The sequence below is a fragment of the Protopterus annectens genome, chromosome 10.part0 (genome assembly GCF_019279795.1).
Source record: "Protopterus annectens isolate FY-2018-M chromosome 10.part0, PAN1.0, whole genome shotgun sequence".
NCBI classification, from domain to species: Eukaryota; Metazoa; Chordata; order Ceratodontiformes; family Protopteridae; genus Protopterus; species Protopterus annectens.
The window spans coordinates 613,197,068-613,224,187 of NC_056744.1; the positions used below are offsets into that span (position 1 = coordinate 613,197,068).

A 27,120-nucleotide genomic window follows, 5' to 3' on the forward strand; every position below is an offset into this window, starting at 1 on the left:
TCACAGCTCCAACATTTGTTGTATACCTGAGAAAAATTATTTGGAGTCTACGTGGGGTAAAAAAATACCTATGCAAACACATCCAAGCAAAGATCCTAAATTGTCTAGACTTTATTGTACATTTGGGAGACATACATATATCCCCCATTGTTTCTTTGTGAATCGCTTATCCAATCTCTTTCCCAATCTTTTCTAACCTCCTCTGACTGATTCTTATACTTATCATGCAATATTTTATATGCCCTACAAATTATTCCTTTCTTAACAGCAACTTCTGTTGTAGATTCTACTATAAACACTGCCAGTGCTGGTTCTTCTTTTAGGATGCCCTTATTTCTTTCTCTTTGCCTATACCTGACATCAATCACGATTATGTATAGAAAGTTAGCTGATATATCTGGCAAACTCAATATGAGGTATTAAAGTGAAGTGGAGAGAACTGAGGGTAGGGGAGGAGTCAGAGCCCTGGATCTCAAGCTTCAGAAAAAGGCACCATGGTCAGATCTGGCAACCCAATGGTTGAAATGGATGAAAATGAGAGAACACAGATCTATTGTTATGGTAAATATATAATTTTCATTTTCCCTGACATGCACTACAGTGCTAACATGCCACACAGCAATTCAGTTGGTAACACCATTGTACAGAGTACTCCACACCCCTATGCACTATGCAAAACTGAGCATCATTTACTGGAAAGGATCACCCAGACTCTGCCACAGCTTGCTGTGAGTGAAGGGTTAGTTTGCTTTTTATTTCTTGTATTTTGTATTACTTTATTGCCTTTTTCTATTTTGTATATTGTGATTTGTTTTCTTTACACTGTGTTTTACTTGTATTCTGCTTTTAACTGCATATTAAAACTTAAAAAGAGACCACAGCTCTGTCTCTTGTGTGTCAGACAGAATTTTCTCCCACACTCCCAGCGTATTACTATTGTGCTCTTAAACACCACTGTCTTTCTAGTTGCCTGCCCCTTATGTTAATTTGACCATATATCTCGTTCCCTCTCTCCTTTCACTGGCTGGTGTGAGTAAGCACAAGACTATCCTTTTGTGAAATCACTCCCCTTCAACCATTTAAATTTATTGGCCATCCTATTATATTCCATAGTGCCAGAATACAAAAATGCCTACCCCTTTCAATCTATCTTGCTCTTTTAAAGATAGTAGCTCTCCACTAAAGCTCAACTGTTTAGACAATACCACTTCCTTGCAAGCTAAAGGTCCCCCTCTATGACCCAGGAAACCCATACCATGTATTTAAACATATTAGAAACACTAACCATCCACCCCAATACCATACACATGGGTGACTTTAATTACCCCACTATTAACTGGGAATCCTATACAGCACCAAATGTACATGCACAGAGATTCCTGGATTTTGTAAACACAAACTCCCTGGACCAGACAGTCAATACACCAACCAGGGGTGCACCCATATTGGATCTGGTCCTCACTAATATGGGACACTGCTACACACCCCCTAATGCAATGCCTTACCTGGTAAGGTCAGACCACAAAATGGTGTCCATTGAGGTAAAAATAAAACCTGGACCTCCATCTAAACCAGGAATATTCAGGAACTATTCTAAGGTTAACCTCCTGCTATTAAGTGAAAACCTGGCAAAATGTCAAGCCCCCATAAACCCTAAGAACACTTCTGCCTATGGAGAAGTGTTCACAGAAACCCTGTACAAGCATATGAATAGCTGCATAGAGGCAGCTGTACCCACCAGGAAGAAGTACAGAACTAACTCAAAAAACAAGCCACCCTGGTGGAATCACAAAATTGGCTGTATAACAGGAGGAAGAAAATCATGACAAAAATTAGGAGGTGCAGCACCCAGCAGGATAGAAGCACTCTCATCAAACTAAACAACTCAAAGGACAAATAAAGTCTAACAAACCCAAATTTGAGGTATGTTTGGCCTCTCAGGCCAGGGACAACCACAACGCATTCTTTGGCTATGTCTGCAACCTCAAAGGCAATACACAATTATGTGCAGAGGTCACTGTAAATGGAGCCACCTATACTGAGCCAGAAGATATAGCAAACCTCCTGGCTGATAAATTCAGCTCCAACTTTACCCCTCTCTCCCCATCAACCTTCCCTCAGGAAATATCATCAAATATAACTGCCCCTTCTATCACTAGGGAACAGGTCCTCAATGCTCTCTCTAAGACCAAGAACACTGCATCAATGGGCCCAGACAATATCCCAGGATGTCTTCTTAATAGCATGAAACATGACCTATCAGGGCCTCTGGAATTACTATTTAACTGTAGCCTCCAAACAGGCTTCATGCCTCATGAATAGAGAAAGGCAACGATCACCCCCCTGTACAAAGATGGGCCATCTACAGACCCTGGAAACTACAGATCCATAAGTCTAACTAGTCTTTTATGTAAAGCCATGGAAAGATTTATCACGGAAATGATCAACAGAGATATAGTAAACCTCCAGACACAAGACCCAACCCAGTTTGGGTTCGTCAAGATCGTGCCTAATCAACCTGGTGGACTTCTTCAAGAAGGTCACCAAAGCAATGGATGAGGGCAAGGTCATTCACACTGCCTACCTTGACCTGGCCAAGGCATTTGACACAATACCTCACTCAGGTATTGTTGACAAACTCAAGAGGTTAGGTACAAACCCATATGTCACCCGGTGGATGACTAACTGGCTCACAGACAGGACCCAGGAAGTTAGAATTGGGGAGTCCACCTCTACAAAGAGGCCAGTCACAAGTGAAGTCCCTCAAGGATCAGTCCTTGGACTTCTCCTTTTTGGCATTTACTTCTCAAAAGTCAAGGCCAATGTCAGTGGTCTCTGGCTGACTAAATTTGCAGATGATTGCAAATAAGGAGCTGTTATTGAATTTCATACTGACGCAAATGTACTCCAGGAGGGGCTGACACAGACAAACAACTGGTATCAGAGCCACTGACTAAAACTAAATGCCAAGAAATGCATAATAGTATCCTTTGGGAAGACATCCATCCCTGGTAACTATGATATTGACAACACACCCCTTACAGTTGACCCAGTAGTCAGGGACTTAGGGACACACACAGATATTAATCTAGCCTTTGATCATCACGTGTTTACAGTGGTGAGGAAATCATTCCATGCTATGCAACTTATAAACAAAGGTATGGCATCTAAGTCCAAGGAAGTCATTGTCCCACTGTATTCAGCATTCATCAGACCTATCATTATGTACAATGCCCCCTTTGGTATGTACCTAACCAGGCATATCCAACAACTGGAACTCCCACAAAGATTCCTCACTAAAAGAATACAGGGCATAAGTAATATGTCCTATAAGACTGCCTCAAGGCCCTATCTCTGTATTCTGTCACCTACAGGAGATCTATGCCTGGCATACAGGGCACTGTCAGACCCCACTCTGATGGACCTCCTGCATATCCACATAAAAATGCACCAGAATTACCCATTCTAAAGACTTAAACCTTGCCTGTGATATAAATAGGACCTGCTGGAGAGATAGGTATGTATCCCAGAGACTACCCTGTCTATGCAACAGGCTCCCCATCCATGTGAAACAGAGTTCCTCCCTAACCCAATTTAAGTGAACTTGGGCAATTGGATGGGAAACCGGAAATTCATTCCTGGTTTGGCACCTATGTCTCTAATGGACAGAGGTAACCTGTAAATGGTTCATCTCCTAGGCCTATGCTTACACTTATCAAGGGTATCAAAATTTGTCAGAGGTTTGGGATGCATGGGTAAGCTTAAAAAGGCCCTTGTGGTCGTTAGCCTAGTAAACACCTATGAAACTATGAACCTGTTTAGAGGTACTGCCTTTCCTTTGCATATAAGCTATCAGTAAAATGATCCATGTCTATGAACAGTGATACTGACAGCAAGGTACAAAACACAGTCCACAGAATGCATTTATGAATACTCTGTCCCTTTTCTAGCCAGAAAAATGTAGTGTTAGCTGTTCTTTTTCTCCATTTTCTTTATCTCAGAATAGCTGAATGCCTGCATCTTACTGTAAATGTGCAACTGTGTTTTGTTATAGTTAGTCTTCGACTAACTTTGTCAAGTTTGTGTCTCATGCTGTGGCTAAAACATATCTATTAGGCAGAGTCTACATTTAAAGAACTCCAACTAGCTCACCAAGAACAAGCAATGTTTAACATTACACAGAACATAATTTATCAGATCCCTGATGTTACATATGGAGAAGTTGCTATGGTATACAGGTGTTGTTCATGATGTCTACCTTGGTTCAATGTCTAGATATTACCACATGTAGAGAGACAAGGGAATGTGTCACCTCAGTGTCAGTCTAAGTAGACACCATTTGTTTGAAGCTGGTAGATCAAATGGTACTTGCTTTGATTTATCATATCATTCTGTGAAGGCTGCTGTCCATGGAGTTAGACATAACATATTGGGATTCAGCTGCACAGACTCCCCCCTCCCGCATTAGTGTATGATTGAATCTGTAAAAGACAATAAAAATGCTCAGTTATGCATCATTCCATCATTTTTTCCAGAAAGGTGTTTGATTTATTATCTTTCAGTAAGATTATGTTGTTATAGTTGCAATACTAGGCAGAGCTGTTACCTCAAGTTTTACTCTGGGACTCAGCCTATATAAATGACTGCTGAGAGAACATCTTTTTCTATACTGGAAAACATCACAAAACATTCATAGTCAGACTAAGAATAGTAAGGGGTGATCATTACTTTTAGAACTGCACAAAGGAATCCTGTCTCTGCATTTACCACAAAAATATAATTAATTCTAAACTGTTCCAGGATTTTACAAAGGAAAACTTGTTTTTCCTAAAGCACTGCTCTAGTTATACATCTGCTCTACTTTATTAAAATATGCGCCTGTTCTTGAAATTCTGTTCTCCCTTCACAACTATTTAACAACTATCCAAAACAAGATGTCCTCCACAAAACTTAAGAAAAGAGACTGAATGAAGGATCTTGATAACTGCTCATACCACTAGAATTTTAGTCCTTTTTCTGATGCTCAAAGACTTAGTTTACAGTGGTTGTCAGCATGTCACCTGTACTTACATTTCTCAGAGTAACAACAAACCAACTAATAGCTCTGATGTCGCTGCAGTTGAAGAGAAGCGCATATTGCAAGTGCTGCTAAGAAGCAGCAAAGTATCAGAGTGTACATTCACCACTGATCACTGCTGACACATCAGTGTTTGGTACTGGATTACTCAATATGGTTCAGTAATAGCCAGCTCTAAAACCTGAATTATTACATGGCTGCACGAAAACTCATACGAGACCATGCACATTATTTAAACTGCTTTACTTTAAAATATGACCTAAAAGTTCAAAATTCATAAGGGTAAACTGAACAGCTCTACAGTTTCATAAAATACTGTAATCTGGTCTTGCTGGCTACTCCCAAACTAGTAACAAAAAGTTAAAGAATACTTTCATTGTGAATTGAATGTGTGCTAATTGTACAGGACGTCTTCCAGTTCTTTAGCACTACCTATCACAGGAAGTACTTCCAGGAGAATTACCACAATAAATGAAATCTTAAATGATTTTTTCAGAATACAGCCAGATGAAAAAATGGACTGTATAAAAGCAAGCTGTCTGGATTAAATGACTACATTCAATTCACACCTTTTCTGCATTGTGATGCAACCCGACAACTCAAATTTCAGCAAAAGAATACCAGAGAAAAGTACCACAGTACTGCCATAATTTTTAACACACTTTCTAGGAAAGTAGAGCTGCATTATTTTTACTTTAAGGAGGGTAAGTATATGGTGATAATGGAGAACACTGCACCATATATAAGTCGCGTTCAATAATGAAGATGCCTGTACTGCCTATGTCACTACCAACACCAATGTAAGACTTGGAAAGCTTTTTTTAAATCCATTTAAAAACTTAATAGAATATCATCATGCATTTTATGAACATTAAGCAGTATTAAACTCTAATGTCTGACATTACAGACTAACTGAATGCCTTGGTTATTTCCCAGAAAAAACAAAAATTTCAGGGACAGGGCAAAAAATAGGAGGCAAAATCATGGATGTCAGAAGTCAATAGTACAACAGGCTTTACAATCAAGACATATTTTATGAACTAGGAAGTTTTATTGTCTGACATTGACTAAATGTAATTTTCAGTAGTTTACCAGAAAATCAAACAATTTATGAGGGACAGGGCAAAATCAAGTTCACTCTGTAGAAATGTACAGCCACAGAAGTGTTTATATTAGCATTTCAAGTGAAGGATCACTTAGTATAGTTACTGATTTTTTTTTAAACTTGTTTCCTGTTTTTTTCTTTTTCTGATATGACTTTTTATAAAATACTGTTTGTGATAAGGTTTAGCTTGTTACAGCAACAGCGAGCAGCTTTCAAAATGTGCTGATATCAATTCTAAGCAGCAAGCAAACACATTACTCCAGTCCAGTGTTTTCCATTATCACCCAAGTCTACTATAAGATGTGTGCTTCTTTTCCTATGTGACTTTGGAGTACTGCTTAGTTAAGTGACTTCTATTATGGTCATAAGTGTAGACTGAGAGAATAAAACACAGAAATGCAGGATAAAACTTGCTATCAGCTCACATTACTTTCTAAACCAAATTGCCATCTCTTTGTTACATTGAGACTCTCTGTGGAAGCATGAAATATGGTGAGTAATGTGGCAACAGCACTGAAAGTAGCAGCAGCAGTGCCAAAATTGCAAATGCCAGTATGTAACTTCCAGTGAGATCCACAATGTGAATGACCAAGCAGAGCTGGTAGTGCTTACAATAAATGCATAAAGCTCTGCCCCAGATAAATACCAGTAATACTTCTGGTTTACACTGTTAATCATAACATACAAAAATTGCTGAGTTCTATGTTACTAACTGTACTGACATCAGAAAAGACTTTCTCAATATTCTTCCCATTATCCACAGTCATTTGGCAGAATTAACATTACGGAGCAAGATGTGTATGATATGCCAATGTTTTAAACACAGAAAATAAGAAAAGTCTTAAAAACACTGAAAACAATCAGTTTAGAGTCATAAACACTGAAAACAAGAAGACTTAAAGGTGTAGATTGTGACACTGCCATCTCACAAACCTAAATCAGTGTCAGATATGAACTGCTTGGCGGAAAGAAGGAAGATGAGGATCATACAACAAATACAAGGCTATAGAACATCTGGCACCATGTCTGTCTTTGCCTTTCACTCTAAATACTGCAGATGTCACCTCCATCAACTGACGATTCTTCCTTGATAAACACTGTTTTATATCACAAAGTCTTTCTCATCTGGGTACCTGTGTAAGTGCTTGCTGAAAAAAGACAGTATGTAGTCTCTGCGGGAGAAAATCCAGCAGGATATTTTAAAAGAAATCCTTCTTACAGTTTCAGTGCTAGCAGCACCAGTCATAAATAAATCCAAGGACTGAATGTCACTGTTTCCACCGTGAGACCGATAAATACTCTCTGTAGAATACAACACTTTAAAATGAGAAATACAAGTCTTAATTATATATCAAGTCTGTACATTCAAGCTTTTGTGGAGAACCGCCTTAAAGTCTTTAACCAGGTAATTTCTCCAGGAGGTATGTTTGGCACATCCAATATCATCTGTTTTTGTTGACTGTTCCATCTTTTAAATTATTAAAATAATAATAATAAAAAAATAAATAAATAACTTAATCAGGTGGCTTTCCAGTTAACCTCACAAATTTAGTAAAATGTAACTTCTGTGCCTCACTGTCACCCCCCCACACACACACCCACTTTGTGCCATGTTTCTGTGCCAGTACTGGCAATGGCTGCTCTCTACAATCATAAGTTGCACTTGTTATAAATCTGCTATATCCCAGTTCATTCTCCAACAGAATGAGTGAGGAATTCCAGGTGACTAGTCAGAATCTGTTTCTCTTCATTCAGAAATAAGTGTTCTTCAGATCCCGTTGCTGAGGTCTGCAATCACATGGCCTTTCACTAATTTCCGAAGGAATTCTTTCTCCTTGGCAATGTTGTGTGTCCAGGACTGCATAAGAAAAAAAAAAAGAGAAAGGTATCAGAATATTCACTACACAGTTAGTTTAATATCATATTCATGTACAAACATTTCAATATTCTAGCTTTTGGCTTTACAAAAAAACTCCCAGCTCTAGTAGTTATTTTGAAATGCAGGAAGAGGAATTATGCAAATTTCTTCCTAACTATAATCTTTGGTTGTTAATGTCAGTATACTTTGTGAATTGTTCCCAATGAACACATATTCTGTATCTCATATCTCTTTCTTCATATTCTCTAGACCTCCAAAGGTACCATTTCAACATATCTGAATTCAAGCATTTTCTAATATGCAGAGTCAACATATCCCCCACCATCTTGTGCAATGTCTTTTATGTTTTTGTGCATGCATATAGTCTCTACATTACTTTTATCAATCAAAGAACTCATATTTTAAGGACTGCTTTGACTCAGTCTTGTGTCAAGTCCTTTGTGTGTGTGTGTGTGTGTGTGTGTGTGTGTGTGTGTGTGTGTGTGTGTGTGTGTTTGTGTGTGTGTAAGGATGTTATGCTCTTCATTAGGATGGCACAATGGCACAACTGTTAATTTTGTTGCCTCACAGTGCTTGGTTCACCAGTTCATTTCTCACCTGGGGTTCATTCTTTGTGCAGTGTGCAAAACATATGTGTCTGTGTGGGGTTTTATGGCTGTTCTGGTTTTCTCCCGCAAAAGAGATGTACTGGCAATTAACTGGTGATCCTGTAAACTGTTCATAGGCGTGTATGTGCGTGTGTGTGTGCGCGTGTGTGCGCGCGTGTGTATGTGTGTGTGTGCGCATGAGTACGAGTGTCTGTGTATGTGCAGGCATGCTTGCACCCATGCATCCTGCAATAAGCTAGTACCTATTCAGGATGAGTTCTATGCCTTGCACCCTTTGAGTTGCCAGCACAGGCTCTGGCTTTTATTTAATCCTGCATTAGATAAAGCAGGTAATTAGAGAAAAATGAATGAAGAAATGAATGATCTTCACTATCCTCTAGTCATACACTGCAATACATTTCTTGATGCTCAGAATAAAAACTTGTCACCCCATGCTAACATCCTATTTAAGTCTCTTCATACTAAGACATATATACGTATTGCAAATCCTTCTGAAATGCAACATGTCTTTCAGTGTACTTCTCCCATCAAGCTTCTGTTCATCTCAGCTGGCTTCTGACTAACAAAAAGGCCACTGACACCTTCAGTATCTGTAATCCAATCCCCCCAGCCTTGCTACAATATTAGTTCCAGTTTGCTTCTATATTATGTGTCTCTTGATATCTTTTCTTCAGTTCTTGTCATGGCCTGACACTTTTACACTTTGATTTGCTAATCCGAACTATGGGGTTTATATGTATAACAACATACTGCCTAAACCTGATGATCTTCTGCATCATACCCATGTTTGTACCTTAAATGAAAGGCAAGCCTGCTGTACTTTTTGACATTTTCAGGTTACATGGGCAGTCATGCTGGACATCACTGTTCTCATTAATAAAAATGCATGAAATGTTTTCACAAAAATTTGCAAATATTTCTCATAATCCCATACAAGGTAATTTGCATATGACCTTTTTATTTTTAACTATTTTTTCATTATCCCTTTGCTGTTGCTATAACTTCTAAACATCTGTATCAGGGCAGAATTAAACCAAAGTGCAACCAAATGACTGTATTAAACATTATCATGAACCGTTATGGGAAGAAAAAAAAAACAAAGACTAGAATATTCTGAAATAACTTTGCATTATTTTAAATGTGCACTGCCCAATAAGGGACACAGAGACAGTGAAAATTCAGTCAGTGCTTTACAGAATCTGGTCCTCATAATAAATGATGTGTAAAAAAGGAGGGGGGGGGGCTTCTGACCTGGATTGTTAAAGGTGTTCTGAAAATGGGAGCGGCCAGTTGGAGATTGGTAAGATTTTCACAGGAGTCAGATCAGAGGAGGAGCTGTTCTGAGACAACCTATGATAAAACAGCCACCTCTGTACACCAAACCAACCACCAACACTATGACAATGAAGTACGATTTCTAAAAAGAATCAGTATGCACCTCATTAGAACAATGACTATGAAACATAGGTGGCAGGTACTGCAGCTGTGATGGTAATCTTCATAGTGAGTAGGTCTGGCCAAGAGGTAAGGTATATACAAGCTATCAAACATGCAGAGATGGAAAGTGCTGGAGATGCCTTGGACAATTCAGCTACTAGTGGGAGGGGAACAGGACAGGACAGGTTAACTGATTTATAGGTGTGTACTAGGCTAATGGCCCTGGGACCTTTACAAGGCTAGCCCATAGAAGTGCCCTGGCATTTGCAGCCCGTCATTAGTTCTCAGTGCCTCTATCAAGTACAGCCACTGGAGTGATCACTGGGGTGAACATTCTATTTCCCATCCGCTCATCAAGATTTTGCTTGAAGAGGGCTAGTGAGGTGCTCTGCTTGACATGTATGGAAAGTCTATTCCAGAGCATAAGCAGTCTCTGGGTTATGAACCTGTCCCTCCAGCATGTTCTGTTGATTGTGGTAATGAGGTTGAAGTCTCTGCAGCATGTGGTCTGGAGGGATTGCGATTTCTTTAGATGTAGCATTTCTAGCAGAGCTGGCTCAGGCATGGCTTTGTAAGTCAAGCAGAGATTGCCTCTTAATAAAGGATATGAAACAAAGAATAGCTGGAGTTTGAGTATGTCCATGTAGGACATGTGACTAGGCCTAGGATCCTCTTTGTGAGGTACTTTTGTGGCCTCTCCAGCTGTTGCAGGTACATGCCAAATGGGGCATTATACTATATGATTGGTCTAATGAGAGTAGAGTAGAGAGAAATGATGACTTCTTTCTTCCTGGATGCAAAACCCTTGGAAATGAGATGTGCCACATAGAAAAACGTTCTGACTGCATTGGCAATGTGGTGGTCGAATGAGAGGTTGCTGCGAACCTGTGTCCCCAGATCTCTTATAATGCCTTCAGTGTTCAGTGGGCTCCCATCAATGTGGTAATTAGTGGGAACTGAGTTTTTTCCAAAGGGAATGATGACACATTTTTTGGCATTAAGCTTAAGGCCATGGTTTCAACACCAGTCATTGGTCTCAGTGAAGCCTTTCTGTAAGATGTCTGCATCACTTGGGGAGTTAATAATGGCTCCCAGCTTGCAGCTGTCTGTGAATCTGGTTAGCCAGACTCCCTCCACATTGGCCTGGACTTCTGAGAAGTAGATGACAAACAGAAGAAGACCCAGGACTGATCCCTGTGGGACTCCACTTGTGACTGGTCAGCAGTCTGACTTGAAGTCCACTACTTTCACACTGTGGGTTTTATCTGTGAGCCAATTTGCAACACACCTAATGATAAAGGGGTTGATGCCTAGTTTGCTGAGTTTATCAATAATTCCTGAGTGAGGAATGCTATCAAATGCCTTGGCCAGATTGAGGTAGGCTGTATGAACTGCCTTACCTTCATCCACCGCTCTAGTGACTGTCTCAAAGAAATCAACCAGGTTGAGCAGGCATGATCTACCTTTCACAAAACCAAATTGCGTGGGATCTAGAGTTTGGAGATTCTTTATATCCTTGTTAAATAGGTCCATGATGATGCACCCCATATCAGATTCATCAGGCTAATGGTGTGATAATTTCCAGGGTCTGTAGTTGGTCCTCCTTTATGAAGAGGGATAACTGTAGCAGTGCACCATTCGGTAGGGACAAAGCCTGAGGTGAGGCTGTGAGTGAACAGAGCACACAGATGTGGTGCCAGTTCACTTTGTAATTCATGTAGAACACAGACAAGGATATTGTCAGGTCCAATGGAAGCTGTATTCTTGGCCTTAGACAATGCAGCTTTAACCTGTGCTACAGTAATGCTGGGAACCTGGCATTCTTCCAGTATTGAGATTGGTCCTTTGGGGGGTAAAGTTGGCACTGAATCTGTCGGCCAGTATGTTGGCAATATCTGTTGGCCTAGTATAGGTGGTACCATTGTGCAGTAACTCAGAGCAAATCTGGGTATTGCCATGGAGATTCTTGATATAACTACAGAAGGCTTTGTGGTTGTTTTTAGTGTCTGCACAAATTCTGGCTTTGGAGGTTGTGATGAGGGATCTCAACTTTTTGTTGAGGCTAATAAGGGATTTTTTCCACTCTTGGGACTTCACCTTTTTCTGTAAAAGTTTCTTCCTTCTGTTGTAGAGTTTATTAATGGCAGGGGACCACCAGACTTGCTTCCATTTTTTGGAGGTGAGTGTCTTGGTTCTGTTGGGTATGGCTAGTTCCATGCATTTATGTACGTGTTCGTACAGTGCACTGGTGTATGATTAGGCAGTCATGCATCTATTTTCCATTGACATGGGTGCCATGAAGTTAGCTACCTTTTTTTTAGGAGTCCAAAGTCAGCTTTGGAGAAGTTTTTCATGGTGGAAACCTTTGCGGGGGGTGTGGGTGAGATGTGGATTTCCATGGTGATTAGTTTGTGGTCAGATCTAACCAGGGAGGAATTGACTATTGCTGCAGAGCAATGGTTGCCCATGTTAGTAATAACCAGGTCAAGGATGTTGCTTCCTCTAATTGGGGTAAGAATAAGCTGGCCCAGGGCATTGGAACTGATGAAATCCAGGAAGCATTGGACCAGTGCATTGGTGCATGAGTAGTATACCCAGCTGATGGAGGGGTAGTAGAAGTCACCTAGTATGAGAGTGTTGGGTTAGATACTGGAAAACGAACAACATCAACTGAATAATTCAAATGTGAAACCAAGGAACGATGTAAAACAAAGCTTTATTCCAAAATTTTCAGACCACACAAACAGGAAAACCAGAAATAAACTGCTAGAACTCAAAGAACATGGAGTTGAGTGTTTTCACCCCCCACTAGGGACTTCTTCAGAACTGTTCAAACATTTTTCCCAGCATTCTTATAACATTACATTTAAAGAGACATACCCAACACACCACCATATATTACAATTCCCTAAAAACAACAACCATTAAAAATATATATAAAATTAAAAATTTTGAATCACATCACTAACCCCCTCTATGATATATATATAATAAATAAAATACAAAACAGTATGTTAAAAACCATAAATACTTTTCATTTTCAAATAGCAACTAATATTGACTGTTTCATTAATGCCCAGGTAATTAGTAGCATCCAGCATTAGTTGCCACTTCATTTCACAAACCTCAAGAACCTCCCTAGACATATTACCCTGTTCATTATTTTTTAGTTGCTGCAAAATCAAAAACTTAAATGCATGACCAGAAAACTCAACTATGTCTGCTAAGGGCATTAGAATATTTTTGATGTTTTATATCTAATGTATGCTCATAGATTCTTGCCCTTAGCTTCCTACATGTTTTCCTCACATAAAACACCGCACATGAGGTACACTTCGCTAAGTAAACAACATTATCACTTTGACAAATAAAAGACCCCCCCCAACGTTTAAAGTCTTACCATTTAATATAAATTTATCAGTAGTAGTAATAACCAAGGGACATTGCGGACACATGCCACATCTCAAATTCCCAGCCTTTTTAAACGTATATATATATATATATATATATATATATATATATATATATATATATATATATATATATATATTCTTTCTACCCTTCTACCCTTCCCAACTTGTTCCATAATATTTTTCAAGCATCTATCCCTTCTGAAAGTAAATTTTGTTTTTTTTACAATTGTTAAACAACTTTGCCACATGTCTGTCCAGGGATAATAGTCCCCAGTTTTTCTCCACAATTTTACAAATCAATGGTGCATCTTTGTTAAAAGTTGCAATAAAATTAAATCCAATAGAAAAATCATTCCTTTTATCCATAAGCTGGTTTATCAAAACACAACCCTGAACACTACGACCCAAAATGGGTACAAACCAACCATTTTGCCTCTTTCTAAAAACTTTGACTTTTACATTGTCCAAGAAATCCCGGGGATAGCCCCGATGCTCAAATGTTTTTTGGATAAAATCCACTTCTTGGATGAAATCACTTTTCAAAGATGTCATTCTTGCGGCACATACCAGTTGCCCCTTTACTATGGATCTTTTCTGAAAGGTAGGGTGGCAGCTATTAAATTCTAAATAAGAATTTGAGAAAGTAGGTTTCCTATAAATCTTTGAAACCAATTGTTTACCCACTCTATCTACCTTAATCTCCACATCCAAGTAGGTAATAAGAGTGTCATTGAATACATGGGTAAATTTAAAACAATCAACAGTATTACTGATAAAGACAAAAAATTCCCTCGAAATATCTTCAGTGCCAGTACAAATCAAAAAAATGTCATCCATAAATCTCGTAAAATATTTTATAAATTGTATATATTTTGATTTAAAAATATATTGATCTTCCCTGAATGACATCACATAATTTGCAAATATTGGGGCACAGGCCGCACCCATGGCAACACCTTTGACTTGACAATAATATTGACCCTCAAATTTTATAAAATTATTCTTCAAAACCATTTCCATAAGGGCTATGTAGGCATTTATATTGTCTTGATCATAAAGGCCTGTAACTTGTAACCGTGTTTCCAACCATTTTAGAACATCATCCTGAGGAATTACTGAAAAAAGATTGCACGCATCAATAGTAACTAAAATCATATTTTCATCAAATAACCCATTTAAATTTTCTAAAAACTCCCATGAGTCTTTACATATGTATTTAAAATGTTGCAATCCTCTTTTAAGGTGATGGTCTAGATATTTGCCTATAAAAGAGGTTTTCCCTCTTTTTGCATCAACTATAGGCCTAAATTTTAAGTCATTAAGCCCTTTATGTATTTTGGGCAAACCAAAAATGGTAGCTATAACAGGAAACTCATTTTTCATATATTTATATGAATCGAAATCAATCTGCCCTTCCAATAACATATCATCCAAGGTAATATCCAATCTACGATGTGCAATATTGATTTCATTAACTGAGACCTCTTTACAGGTATCACTCATAAGGAGTGTATTCATATGATCAGAACAATCACCACAGTCCATAAGCACAAGCCCATTGCCTTTGTCAGGTTTCATGTAAAGCACTTCACCATCTGCCAAAATATCAATCAACAACTTTTTTCTTCATCAGTTAAATTATCACCCATAACACTCCATAAATCTCCCTGACATCCATTTCACAACCTTTTTCGAAAAAAACAATAATATTGCACAAGGGAGGATTAAAAGTACTAGATCTAGGTAACCTCAAAGTATCACGCATGTCATTATTACCAGAATTGTTGCTAAACCATACCCGTAGATTTAATTTCCTAGTAAACATTTTTAAATCTAAAATAGTCTCCGCTACTTTACCTCTTCTACTAGGTACAAAAGTGTACCCTTTAGCGAACAAGTCTGCTATGGGTGTATCAATATTTTTCTTTGAATAATTATACACCTTGAAATCACCCCTAGAATTAAAAATAATTCTAGGAAAACAGCCTTTCGTATTAACAACGCTACATGCACCACTGGCTAAAAATTCAAAACCAAAACCATCATACCATTCATTCAAGGCAACAACATTTTCATTAAAACCATCTATTTACACCCATACAAACAGACATATTTCGATTCATGTTGTTACAAAAAGTTCGTGAATCCTAGACGAAAGAATGTCCCACAATGGAGGAAACAAAATTGTCTTCATGAAAATTTTAGTCAACTTCGTCAGTCAAATTACCTTTAAAATACAAAATGGCCATGTCCATCATCTCATCCGTGGAAAACCCCCTCGATTTGATTGCTTCAGTTGAGCTCCCTGACTCACAAAGTCCCTGGGATTGCTGTAAGCTTGCTGATACCTGGGGTAATTGTATTGCGGTCCCCGGTTCCTCAACCTCTCTGACCACCGTATTTCTTGTTCTAAAGGGACGCTCAGCTCGTCTTCCATGGCTGATGTCATCATTGACCTCATTCCGTTGCTTTCCCCCTCAGTGTGATTGGCAGAGGTATCTATGTTACCTTGACAACAAGTCCAAACAGGATAAGCCTTCCCATTAATGTATTCAGTAATATCCCATTTAACTTTTTGCATCTTGCGCATGAAAATATTGGTATAAACATTATCAATGTGCCCAAATAAATTGTCATAATTGGTTTTGTACTACTCAAAAATTAAATCGGACTTAATTAATGCATCCTGTAAGTCCAATTCTGCAGTTTAGCTTTCAATTCTCATATTTAATACTAATAATTTAATAATTTAATATTTAATACTCATACTCATACTTAATAATGAGTCTTAATATCTCCATTCCAGCATGGTCAAACACATTATGCAAATCTTTAACGAAGTCGGGATTCCACTCAGCTCCGTTTGGGTAACGCCAAACACGCAAACCTCGTGGAACTTTACCAAGTTCAATATTATGCAACAAATAACTGTTCTCATGTTGGAGTTTTTTATATTCCAACATCAATTTCTCAAAGCTTTTAAGCCTATCAGCCAACAACAAAAATGATGGCTTTGGACTTGTATCAATAACCTGAGTATTAAAATTAAAACCTTGGCATCTCCATTTTTGAAAGGTGCAGGGAACATTTACAGAATTCCTGTCCCCTGCTACACCCTCAGAATTGCCTCCATTACTCACATTAGGTTGGGTAAGTGGCAGCCTCAAACTGCCTCCACTATCTCTAATTCCTTGTTGATTTTCCAGAAGAGTTTGAATTTGTAACAAATGCAGGGTAAGTTGCTGGTTAATTTTCCCCAATAATTCGATAACATCATCATTTTTCTCCATAGCTCCATTGGCCATCTTTCCAGGTATCACAGACAAAGAGCAGTACTGGAAAATGAACAACACCAACTGAATAATCCAAATATGAAACCAAGGAACTATGTAAAACAAAGCTTTATTCCAAAATTTGCAGACCACACAAACAGGAAAACTAGAAATAAACTGCTAGAACTCAAAGAATATGGAGTTGAGCTCTTTCATCCCCCACTAGGGACTTCTTCAGAACTGTTCAAACATTTGTTCCCAGCATTCTTATAACATTACATATAAAGAGACATACCCAGCACAACACCATATATTACAATTCCCTGAAAACAGCTGTTGGGTTAGATCTTAATAGTTTCCAGGGTGCTTAGGAATGTGGAGTGAGAGTCTTGGGACATGGTTGGGGTCATTGCATGGAACTGTGCTGGAGTAAAAGGCTGCTTCTGTCACACAGATTATGTTTAGATCTGAAGCTATGAGCACCATTTACTCACACTGTTGGGAGAGATGGAGTATCTAATAGTAGCTCTGTGGAGACAGCTGGGAATTTATGGTGGTGGTGGTTGGGTGCTGACAGAGTTGATAAGAGAGAAGACAGGCTTAGAACTCTGATCATGGATGGTGGGAGTTGTAAATGACAGTAGAATGTCATCATTACTAGTAGGTGCTGAGAGTTTGGTGTTTGGGTAAAGACAGATAAGGATACCAGCTAATGACAAAATGGGCAGAGGAAACTGAAGAGAGAGATGTCATCTGCTACCATCCAGCCACCAGCATGTAGCTCATGCTGTAGTTGAGTTTTTCTTGGCTACCAGGCTGAAAAGGGTATATCAGTCTATCTCCATTAAACCAATGATGGAAGAGCAGTGATCACTAAAAAGATTAGGATAGTCACCACATGTGTAAAGTGCAGGGATCAAGATCAATGAACAGGCCACCTTGCTATGACCGGTCAGTGGGGGGTGTATTCTTTTGGTACAGTACAAGGAAAAGGTTCGCGCAAAAGCTTTTACTCGGGAACAGTTGACAAGCACCATCACAGGTGCTTATGAAGTATACACCTTCATGTATATATCTAATGGTACTTTGCATATCCCTACAGTACTGGAAGCAGTGGTACACATAATGGGGATGCTCGCAGAAATAGAAATCTCAGGAAATCCTACAAAATACAAGGCAACTGGCTTATGCTGCAAGTCAAACTCAACTCAAATAACCCACACGCGTGACCTCAACCTGGTCTGTGACATCAATAGGACTTGTTGGTGGGACAGATTTTTGTCCCGGAGACTCCCCCTTTTGTGAAACAGACTCCCTCTCCATGTCAAGCAGAGTACCTCATTAATCCTTTTTAAGCACAATGTGAATAACTGGATGGGGAACAGAAAATACACCCCCTGGGAATCCACCTGTGTCCCTGCTGGACAGTGGCATAGGGTGCTGACTTGTTGGAACATGGGCTAAATTCTTGGCTAGGCTTGTAAGGGCCTCATGGCCAATAACCTAGTAAACTTCTATGATACTATGACCCTATGTGACTAATTGTAACTCACCAGTACCAACCCTCAGACCTTGCCTCACTTTTTCATGGATCAATAGGCCAGTCATGCTGGCAGGTGAATAAGTGAATACCAGTCCAGTTGTCTAACTCATTTTTAAAGGAAGATAGTGTATCACATTACCTGATTACAAAATCATAGACAATACATGCCAACTGGACCATGTGGAAATTTATACCTTGCCAGTAACTCCTTTAGACCCTATCTTCTTTTTCGAGGAACAAAGGGCCAGTCATATTTGGGCGGCACAGTGTTGCAGCAATTAACGTTGTCACCTCATAGCAAGAGGTTCTCTGGTTCAATTCTCACTGGGGTGCCTTCTGTGCAGAGTCTACATGTCCCCCCTGCATTCATGTGGGTTTCCTCTGGGTACTCCAGTTTCCTCTCACATTCCAAAGACATGCGCATGGAGCGTTTCTCCACGGGTCTCTACTGAAAATAGGCACTGTCCTAGTCAGATGTTCCGGGTCAACAAATGTTAAATAAATAAATAAATATTAGTGGTGAATTTATGGAAACCCATGCAACTACCTAACTCCTTTCTGAAGAAAGAAAGCATGCTTCACTGCTTACTCTAGAGTGGGAGTTTGTTCCAGAGAAGGGGTAAGCACTACATAACAACTTTGTCTCTTCACCATGTTTGGTTTATTTGCTGAAATAGGTTTATATCTCTGGTCCTAGTGTGATTGGGAATAATTTGCTTTCTCCAGCATAAGATGTTTTGTACTACTGGATCCCTAATGGCCCAGAACGCAAGGCACAGATTGCTGCTAAGGATTTTGTGGGACACTGAATAAAGAGACAGTGCTTCCAGTTTCTCCTAGTTGCTCTTGCCTTTTAAGCCTCTGATATTTATCACTAGAAACGTAGGTTGTTTCCAGTTGCTTGATATGTCTAGCAAGATACATCCAAGAAGGAGCACTGTATTTGATAATAGATCTCATTTATGCAGAACAAAGAAGGATAAGAACTTCCATGGATCTAGATGAAATACTTTTTGCAATAATTTGTGCCAGGTAAAATAATTTCCTAACCACTGTTGCAGTGTGGTGGTCAAAGGGAGTGAGGTTATCTACCCATGTTCCAAGGTCTCCCATTACACCTTCATTCTGAAGCATGGTGGGGGTTTGTCTATAGTATAAGATGAGTGAAGGGATTTTGTTTACCAAATGTGATGCTATTGCAAATTTTAGAAATTAATTTAAACCCATTTTTGGGCACCATTTGCTGACGTGTGAGTCCTAGTTGATGCTTCTGCATATCGCAGATCCTCATTTATAATTTGGCATCTACAAAGTACATGACAAATAGTAGGGGGCCCAATACACAGCCTTAAGGACCACCACTGATCACCTTTATGCTTACTGAGGATGTACCTGACTCTCACTACATGGACTCTATCCATCAACCAATTTACTATCCATCTAACTATGTAGGTGTCAAGCTGGAGCTTATTCTGCTTGTTTATTATGTTGGCATGTAGTATGGTGTCAAAAGCCTTAGCCAGGTTGAGATATGCTGTATGGACAACTTGTCTACTGTCCATGGCTTGTGTTACTATCTCTCAAAGAAGTTGACCACATTCATTTGATAGGATCTACAAATAACAAAGCTAAACTAGAACAGGTCAAGTCTTATAAGATTTATACAATCATAGTTAATTAGATCAATTATGATATATTTCATAATTTTGCAGATGAGACTAGTCAGTATAATGGGTTTGCAGGCTCCAGTGTCAGTGGTGTGTCCATATTTGTGAAGTGGTATCACAACACTTTGTGCACCACATTTCATGGACAAAACCAGTGGCTAAGCTCAGGCTGCACAGCTGTAGGATAGGGTAAACTAGGGCATGCTTAGTACTGTTTATCAGGCAAATGGGTGTATTGTCCATCCTCATGGGATAGTACTTTTATCAAATGCTCTTCGGTTATGATTAGAGGTTTAAGATTCTGTTATATTTGTGGGTTTTGTATAGTTGTTTTGGGGGGGTGAAGTTTGCTCTAAATTTGCTTACTGGTATGTTGTTTTCCTGTACTGGATCCATATAGGCAACGCTATTCTGAGCAATGCTGGATGTTACTCCATAGTTTCCAAATGTAACTAAAGAAGGATTTAATTTGTCTTTAACTTCTAATGTTTGTCTAAATTCATGGCATGCCTTCTTCCATCAATACTGACAGTACTTTTCATTATTCTATAGAGTTTAAGAAGCTTTTTTTTTACTTTTATTGTATTTTTTTATTTGTACATGTGGACCACCAGTCTGGTACACTTTTAAATATGAAGCTATGAACTTCCCATTTGCTTGGATCTCACAGAGACTACCAAGTCAATGCATGCATATAGGTGTATATAGATTCTTACTGTTTCAGTATCTTGGAAAATAACAAATAATGAATTTTGAGACCTCATCATAGAATTATAAGACGTATGTACATTAGAAGTCTCAGAAGTTTGTGATGCAGGCATCTAATTGTTTCGAGATTTTGAAGGAAAATGTCACCAGTTTATAATTAGATTTAACTTGAAAGAGGGAGAACCAGGGGGACAGCTGATACTGATGTTATGTTGGTAAGGATCAGGTCAAGAATATCTTGTCCTCTGGTGGATTCTTTCACAATTAGGTTGAAGGGAGGTTTTGTTTATGAAATCAAGGAATTTTGGGGTGTAATTTGCAGCTGAGGCATAGGTATCCCAGTTTTTTGTTGGGTAGTTAATGTCTCCTAGGATAATGGAATTCCTGCTGATTTTGAGTTCATCCAGTGCATTTAGGAATCTAACATGGCTTAATGGAAACATAGATGCAGTCCTTTAACATGCTGTGATCTAAAATTTGGCCCTGTTTAGTGTGATTTCAATCAGTTTACTTTATGTATTTCTAGGGATCTGTCTAAACGTGGTAAAGTCCCTGACAAATATGGATACTCAACTATAGTTAGCATCTTGCCAAATGTGTGATAGGTGAAAAAACCCTGGAACAGAGGGAGCTCATTATGTACTTTTAAACCAAGTTTCTGCAATAACACACAAATGTATGTGCTCCAAATACAGCAGGGCCTCACACTCTGGCAATTTGTTATTTAGACTCCTTGGTGTTCAGCAGAGCTACTTTGATGTTGTCTAGTCCTTGATTTATTTTTGTTAGGCTGGTACATCGATTAGCTAGACTCTGCCTAAAAAATGGCACTATGGAAGCAGTAAAGGCTTTAGTCAGTATGTGCAAGCCCTGGAATGACGTGCAAGCCATCCTTGGCAAAGCAAGGGTGACTGTCTAGCATTTGACCACATGCTGGACTGCCCTACACCAGCTATGCAGTCAACTGGTGAAGTCAGTAATGATTCCCTGTACTTTGATATCATTTGAGGAGAAGGAAGGATTACGCTCAAAGACAGGGTCTTATCTGCATTTATGACATGTATGGAAATCTCGTCATGCCTGTCTGCATATCTCTCAGGCTTCTATACACCAGTCCATTCAACCCCATGGACCACTACCATGTCATAATCATATTTAAGGAGATTACTCCTCAGTGGTGCAGCGGTAGCGTTGTTGCCTCACAGCAAGAGGTTCTCCCATTCGATTCTCAGCTGGAGTGTGGGGAGTGCCTTCTGTGTGGAATCTGCATGTCCCCCCGCGGTTGGGTGGGCATTCGAAAGACATGCGTAAATGGGCATGCCTTCGTTGAAGACTAAATGTCGAGCTGGCACCTCGGCGTTCATCAAAATCTACTGCCAATCATTAGCAGACCGGAGTTCTGCTGTGGCGACCCCTAACCAGGAAAAGCCGAAAGACAACAACAGCTCCTTGAAGGCTTTTGCCATGGTACTAGAGTTTGATAAGGTTTACTGCGGGTCTGTAGCCTTTGTTGTTTTATTTATATATTTATTTGCTTTGTGCTTTTTATCATAATCATATTTGTTTGCTTTAAGGGTCTTGAGCGCCCTTGATATGTCAGACATCCTGGCTCCTGAAAGGCAACTCACTGTCACCCTCTCTTTGTCCAGCCTCGTGACAGTTGACCCAGTGTCTCTGACAATGAAGTCACCAATCACTAGTATACTTTTGTAAAAGGATGTCTAAGTGTCCTAGCTTTACAGTGGTTAAATTACCTGATGAATCTTTACAGTATTAGTGCCAACAGGTATTTTGGTGCTTGATTTACACTGAGCTGGAGGGACATTTTACCTGCATTAGTGTATAATAGTTTACTTTGTACTTGTATGGAATGTAGTGGAAGTGTGTGTTGCTGATAGGTCATGTTTATTTGTGAGAGGGTAGGCCTCTATGTTGGCTGAGTACTTGCATCTTTCCTATGTGATAGTAACAAGCTAAGCAATACTTAATTTCCTGTGAGCATCAAGCAATTGCCACACTGCCTGAATACCAGACTGGTACCTTCCATTTTCATCCAAGAATATAGTAAATTATTAACAGGTGGCTTGTATTTGCATTTTAAAAATGGGATAAGTAATATTATGGGAATATGGGTTATGAATTTATTTAAAAATGTCTCCTACTTTGTAGTTGAAGAGTGGAATAAGTAATAAAGAAAGTATGAATAAGACGAATTCCAGGCTATCTATGATAATTCTGGGCTCAAATCTAATTAATATTGCAAAATAAAGCTACATTATCTTAGTGGTTACAACTAAGCTTGTTTGTAGAGAATTTGACACTGGAAGAGCCTGCAGCTATCTATCATGAACAGGTATCCAGCACTGTTTGTTCAAGCAGGGAAAATTAAAGAACCAATAAAAATTAGCTCGAAATTAAGTCAAAAATGCCTTCATCCAGAGTACAGTACTAGTTTCTCTGACAAAGAATCATTACCACTATGTACCACTATTTTTTTAGAAACTAGGTGAAAACACAGAATATGGGTTATTAAAACTGGTGCAATACTGCAATAAGGGTGTTTATGCAAAGCATAAGGATTTTATGAACTCCAACCATTGCTAATTGGATCTTACATTTTATAATAAAACCTGAAAGGATCTAAAGATAACAAAAGAAGACAGCTTAATAAGTCAGAGTCAAGATCTACGTTTCTGCACTGAATGAAGGAAAAGAGAACAAAGACTTTACTTTGTAGAACACTGTTCCCTGTTTAAAAAGCTTTATGGGCTTTATCGCTTTGACATGGAAGTTATTAATGGCAAAACATCAATGATGCTAAATCCAATACCTCTGTTCCTCATCTTAGTCAGATGGAAGCTATTAATGGCAAAGCATCAACAAAGCTAAATCCAGTCCCTCTGTTTCTCATCTTAATCAGTCCAGCTCTCATGCCAAGTCTCCTGACACCTGAAACCCATCTTTAGAAAACTAGCTACTCATACTTTTTAGTGCACTATTAACATTACCCAATATATTAGAGGCAACAGCAGAAATGATTAATTATGGACTCAGTTTGCTCATGCTGCAATGACATAGTGGAAGTAGGAGTAATGTAAGAGCACTGTTGCAAGTATGTCTCATTAGACTTTTGGGTGAGATTTTTGCTCATTCTGCTCTACGTAAATCTGGGAGACAGGAAGACATCCTAAGTACCATGCCTGCAGTACAAACATGTGATGAAGGGTAGAAATGAAGCAAAGTAAATTTACATTAAAACAACATAATGTCACTGGACAAATGTACCTCACTCATGCAGAACAGTTTTTCTCCATAGTGATTAAGTGCACAGCATTGTGAGGAATACTCCACATTTGGAATAGAATGCAGACAGTGTCCTGCTGTTCTGCGTTGTGCAGCCATGGCTCTTCTTTCCAATCTAAGACTGTCTCACAAATTGCTTTTGCAGCCAATAGCATAGAAAGAGAATGGGGTCAATCAAAGAATGGCTACTGGTGGTGAAGCAATCAGTCGCAAACTTGCTAGAGTTTTCAAGCCACTGCTACACTTTCAGATGGCAATACCGATTGGCGTCTATACACCTCATTGCTACCTGGACAAGGTTCTACTTGGTCTAATTCAGCTCAGCAAAGCTGACTTCCTATTCACCTTTTTTCTCTGGCAGTTCAGTGCTAGTATGCTTTCTTACTGTGCAAGACATTTCTCCCTTTTTCTTGTTGGTGCACTGCAACCACAGAGCTGGTGTATATATACAGTAATGGGGGGGTCGCATTCTTACATTTAATTTTTTCATTGAGCTGAACTCATGACCAGTTGGCTCCTGATTCAATGCAGAACATGTACTCCTTCAATATAAAGTGCACCTTCACTCTCTTCACTCTTTCTTTTTTATGAATTCTTCTCCTTTGTTCTTCTACTCTATGGAAAATAATTAATGCAATTTTATAAAAAAAAAAGAAAATATTTGTTTCTCAATGATACTGTTCTTTGCAGCATCAAACTGATTATTTGTAATCACTCTAGTGCCACCATTTGGAGAAGTCTTTGCACAGCATTCTTTTTGCCTGCTACCATAAACAGGGTGATTTGTTAATAACTACTTATTAGTTTTGCTTTGAGCTCTAATATGCATAAACTAGGTAGTGTATGATGAAATGATCACACAGATCATAACACATGTATTACAAATGCACAGTCTGGAACTTAAACTTGATTTTGTCTCCCAAACAGTGCAGTGGTACTGTTTTTATTAATGCAACTGCAAACAGGTTTTGCTGTGTGAATTCTTGCTTATAAAGCTTGATTAAATACTATGTATTTCTTACTGTTCTACTAATAATTTATTTATTTATTTAATATATGTTTACTGGGAAAGTCCAGCTTGGAACAAAGACAATTTTCAGTGGAGGCCTGGGGAGAAAAGCTCTAGACGTATGTCTTAGTGAATGACATTTAATAATATTAAAGAAATGTAGTAAATGCAAATATTTTGCAATTTAAGGATGCTTTGTTTTTTCTAAGACGTTTGGAACCACTAGATTATAAAGATGAAAATGATAAAACTGTAATAATCATAAAGCAAAGTTTTTTATGAATAATTTTCCTTAAAGAGGATATCTTCCCCTCCTGCCTACAGCCAACATGAATGGCACTGAATAACTGAGGATCAATGAAAGAACCTGCTTCAAAGTTTATACCATACACACTTCTGTTAATGCGCAGCAGTGCCCTTTAAATACCAATATTTTAGAATACAACAGCTGTCTTTTAAAGAGCTCATTGTAGAATGAAGATTTTGATAAAAGTAAAGCATGATAATTATCATCACATTGTTCTAATCACTTTAAGTATTTTTGAAAATGTTTCTTGTGTTTTGTCCTACTACAGTTGCATGATAAGTCATCAAACAGAGGTTCATCTTAACAGTACACACACACACACACACACACACACACACACACACACACACACACACACACACACACACACACACACACACACACACACACACACACAGTGAAGATGAGTCAGTGTTCCTTATGCTCAGCATAGCAACCGTGCTGGCAGGATGAACTGTACCTCTCAAATGTACTTCATTTTGAGGAATGTTCTTCATTTTGAGTCTTTTAAAAGGCTATCTTTACACATTGAAAGTGCCTTAAACACATTTTCTAAGAATTCTTTAGCTAATGTCTATGGTATTAATTTATCAAAAGTTTTTTTATAATTATAAATTAGCACATTTTAACCATGCTGTGAGTGTCCTAGTTATTACAAAGTTGTTAGTATGTGTTACACATGCTGCCTATTTGTCCCACATTATGACAGGTAGTGTTCCATATTTTGGAGATGGAAGGTTGAGAACTATGAGGGGAGGAAGAAGGATTTCTATAACATTTCGCTGCAGACCACACCAATGTGGATTCCTTACATGGAACTGTTGAACAGGCAGCATGGAAGCAAGTGTCATTCATTAAAATATCTTTATTTGCTGTAGAAGAAGATCCTATTCGATTGTCTGCTGCATTTTGCTGGACATAGTACCATGACCACTTAGGAGCTTCGATCTGGATCTGGAGCCAGGCTGGATCATTTCTATGGCACTGATTTCTGTAGACTGTTTATTGTTTTTTATTTTGTTCCTTGGTCTGCTGAAGTTGGTTGGATTGTCTGCAACGGGCAAAAGACAGAAAGCTGCTTGATAACTTAAGAGGTTAACTCACACTTTTGGCTGTAACAGTAAGGGGAACGGGTCTGAAATGTGTAAACATATCCAGTCTGAGTTGTCCCTGATTTTGCATTATATTTGCCCTGTCCCTCCTAAAAGATTTAATTCTTCTGGTAAAGCACTAAAGATGCAAAACACATTGTTTTGTTAACTTTTAAAGAGAAATACACTATGCAGAAATAAACAAAATATATTAATTCCAGTTTAAGCCACTGCCTCCATAACATTTGGCTTTGCCCTTGATTCTTGATCAAATAACTTGAGAGGTATGGAACAGAAATCTGCAGAAATTGTTCTGATCTGATTATTTTTAGGGCTGCAGCATTGATGGGTGCTCTTCTGAAATGCCTAGCATACAGGCAGTAACTTAGTAGGAGAAACTAACTATAATGACTCGTGGCAAGGATATATTGGGACAGGGCTTATCTTATAAGCATTGTATCTGGTTTATATAAATGAGCTGTCATACTCCATTGCACATACAGCATATCTAAATTTCAATAGGTTACTTTGGTCAGGCAGCTTTTGTTCAATTTTGTCTGATTTTGTTTTTTAAATCCTACTTATGTGTGTGGAATGAGCCGTCAAACCACTGCAGTTGATTTTTTCACTTTTCCCCACGGTAGTGTAACTGGGGAATTAGCATATATTAAGTTAAGGAGTGGGGGTGGGTAGCAAGTCCC

At 38.7% G+C, this 27,120-nt stretch overlaps 1 protein-coding gene across 1 annotated transcript in view; it reads right to left on the minus strand.

Moving 5' to 3' along the window:
• Nucleotides 1–3,749: 3,749 nt before the first annotated feature.
• Nucleotides 3,750–27,120, minus strand: part of ST3GAL3 (ST3 beta-galactoside alpha-2,3-sialyltransferase 3) — a 3,995,325-nt gene continuing 3,971,954 nt past the window's right edge. The window contains exon 12 of the mRNA XM_044085443.1: nucleotides 3,750–8,040. Coding sequence (XP_043941378.1) covers nucleotides 7,951–8,040 — 90 coding nt within the window. The 3' untranslated portion in view covers nucleotides 3,750–7,950. The remainder of the gene's footprint in view (nucleotides 8,041–27,120) is intronic.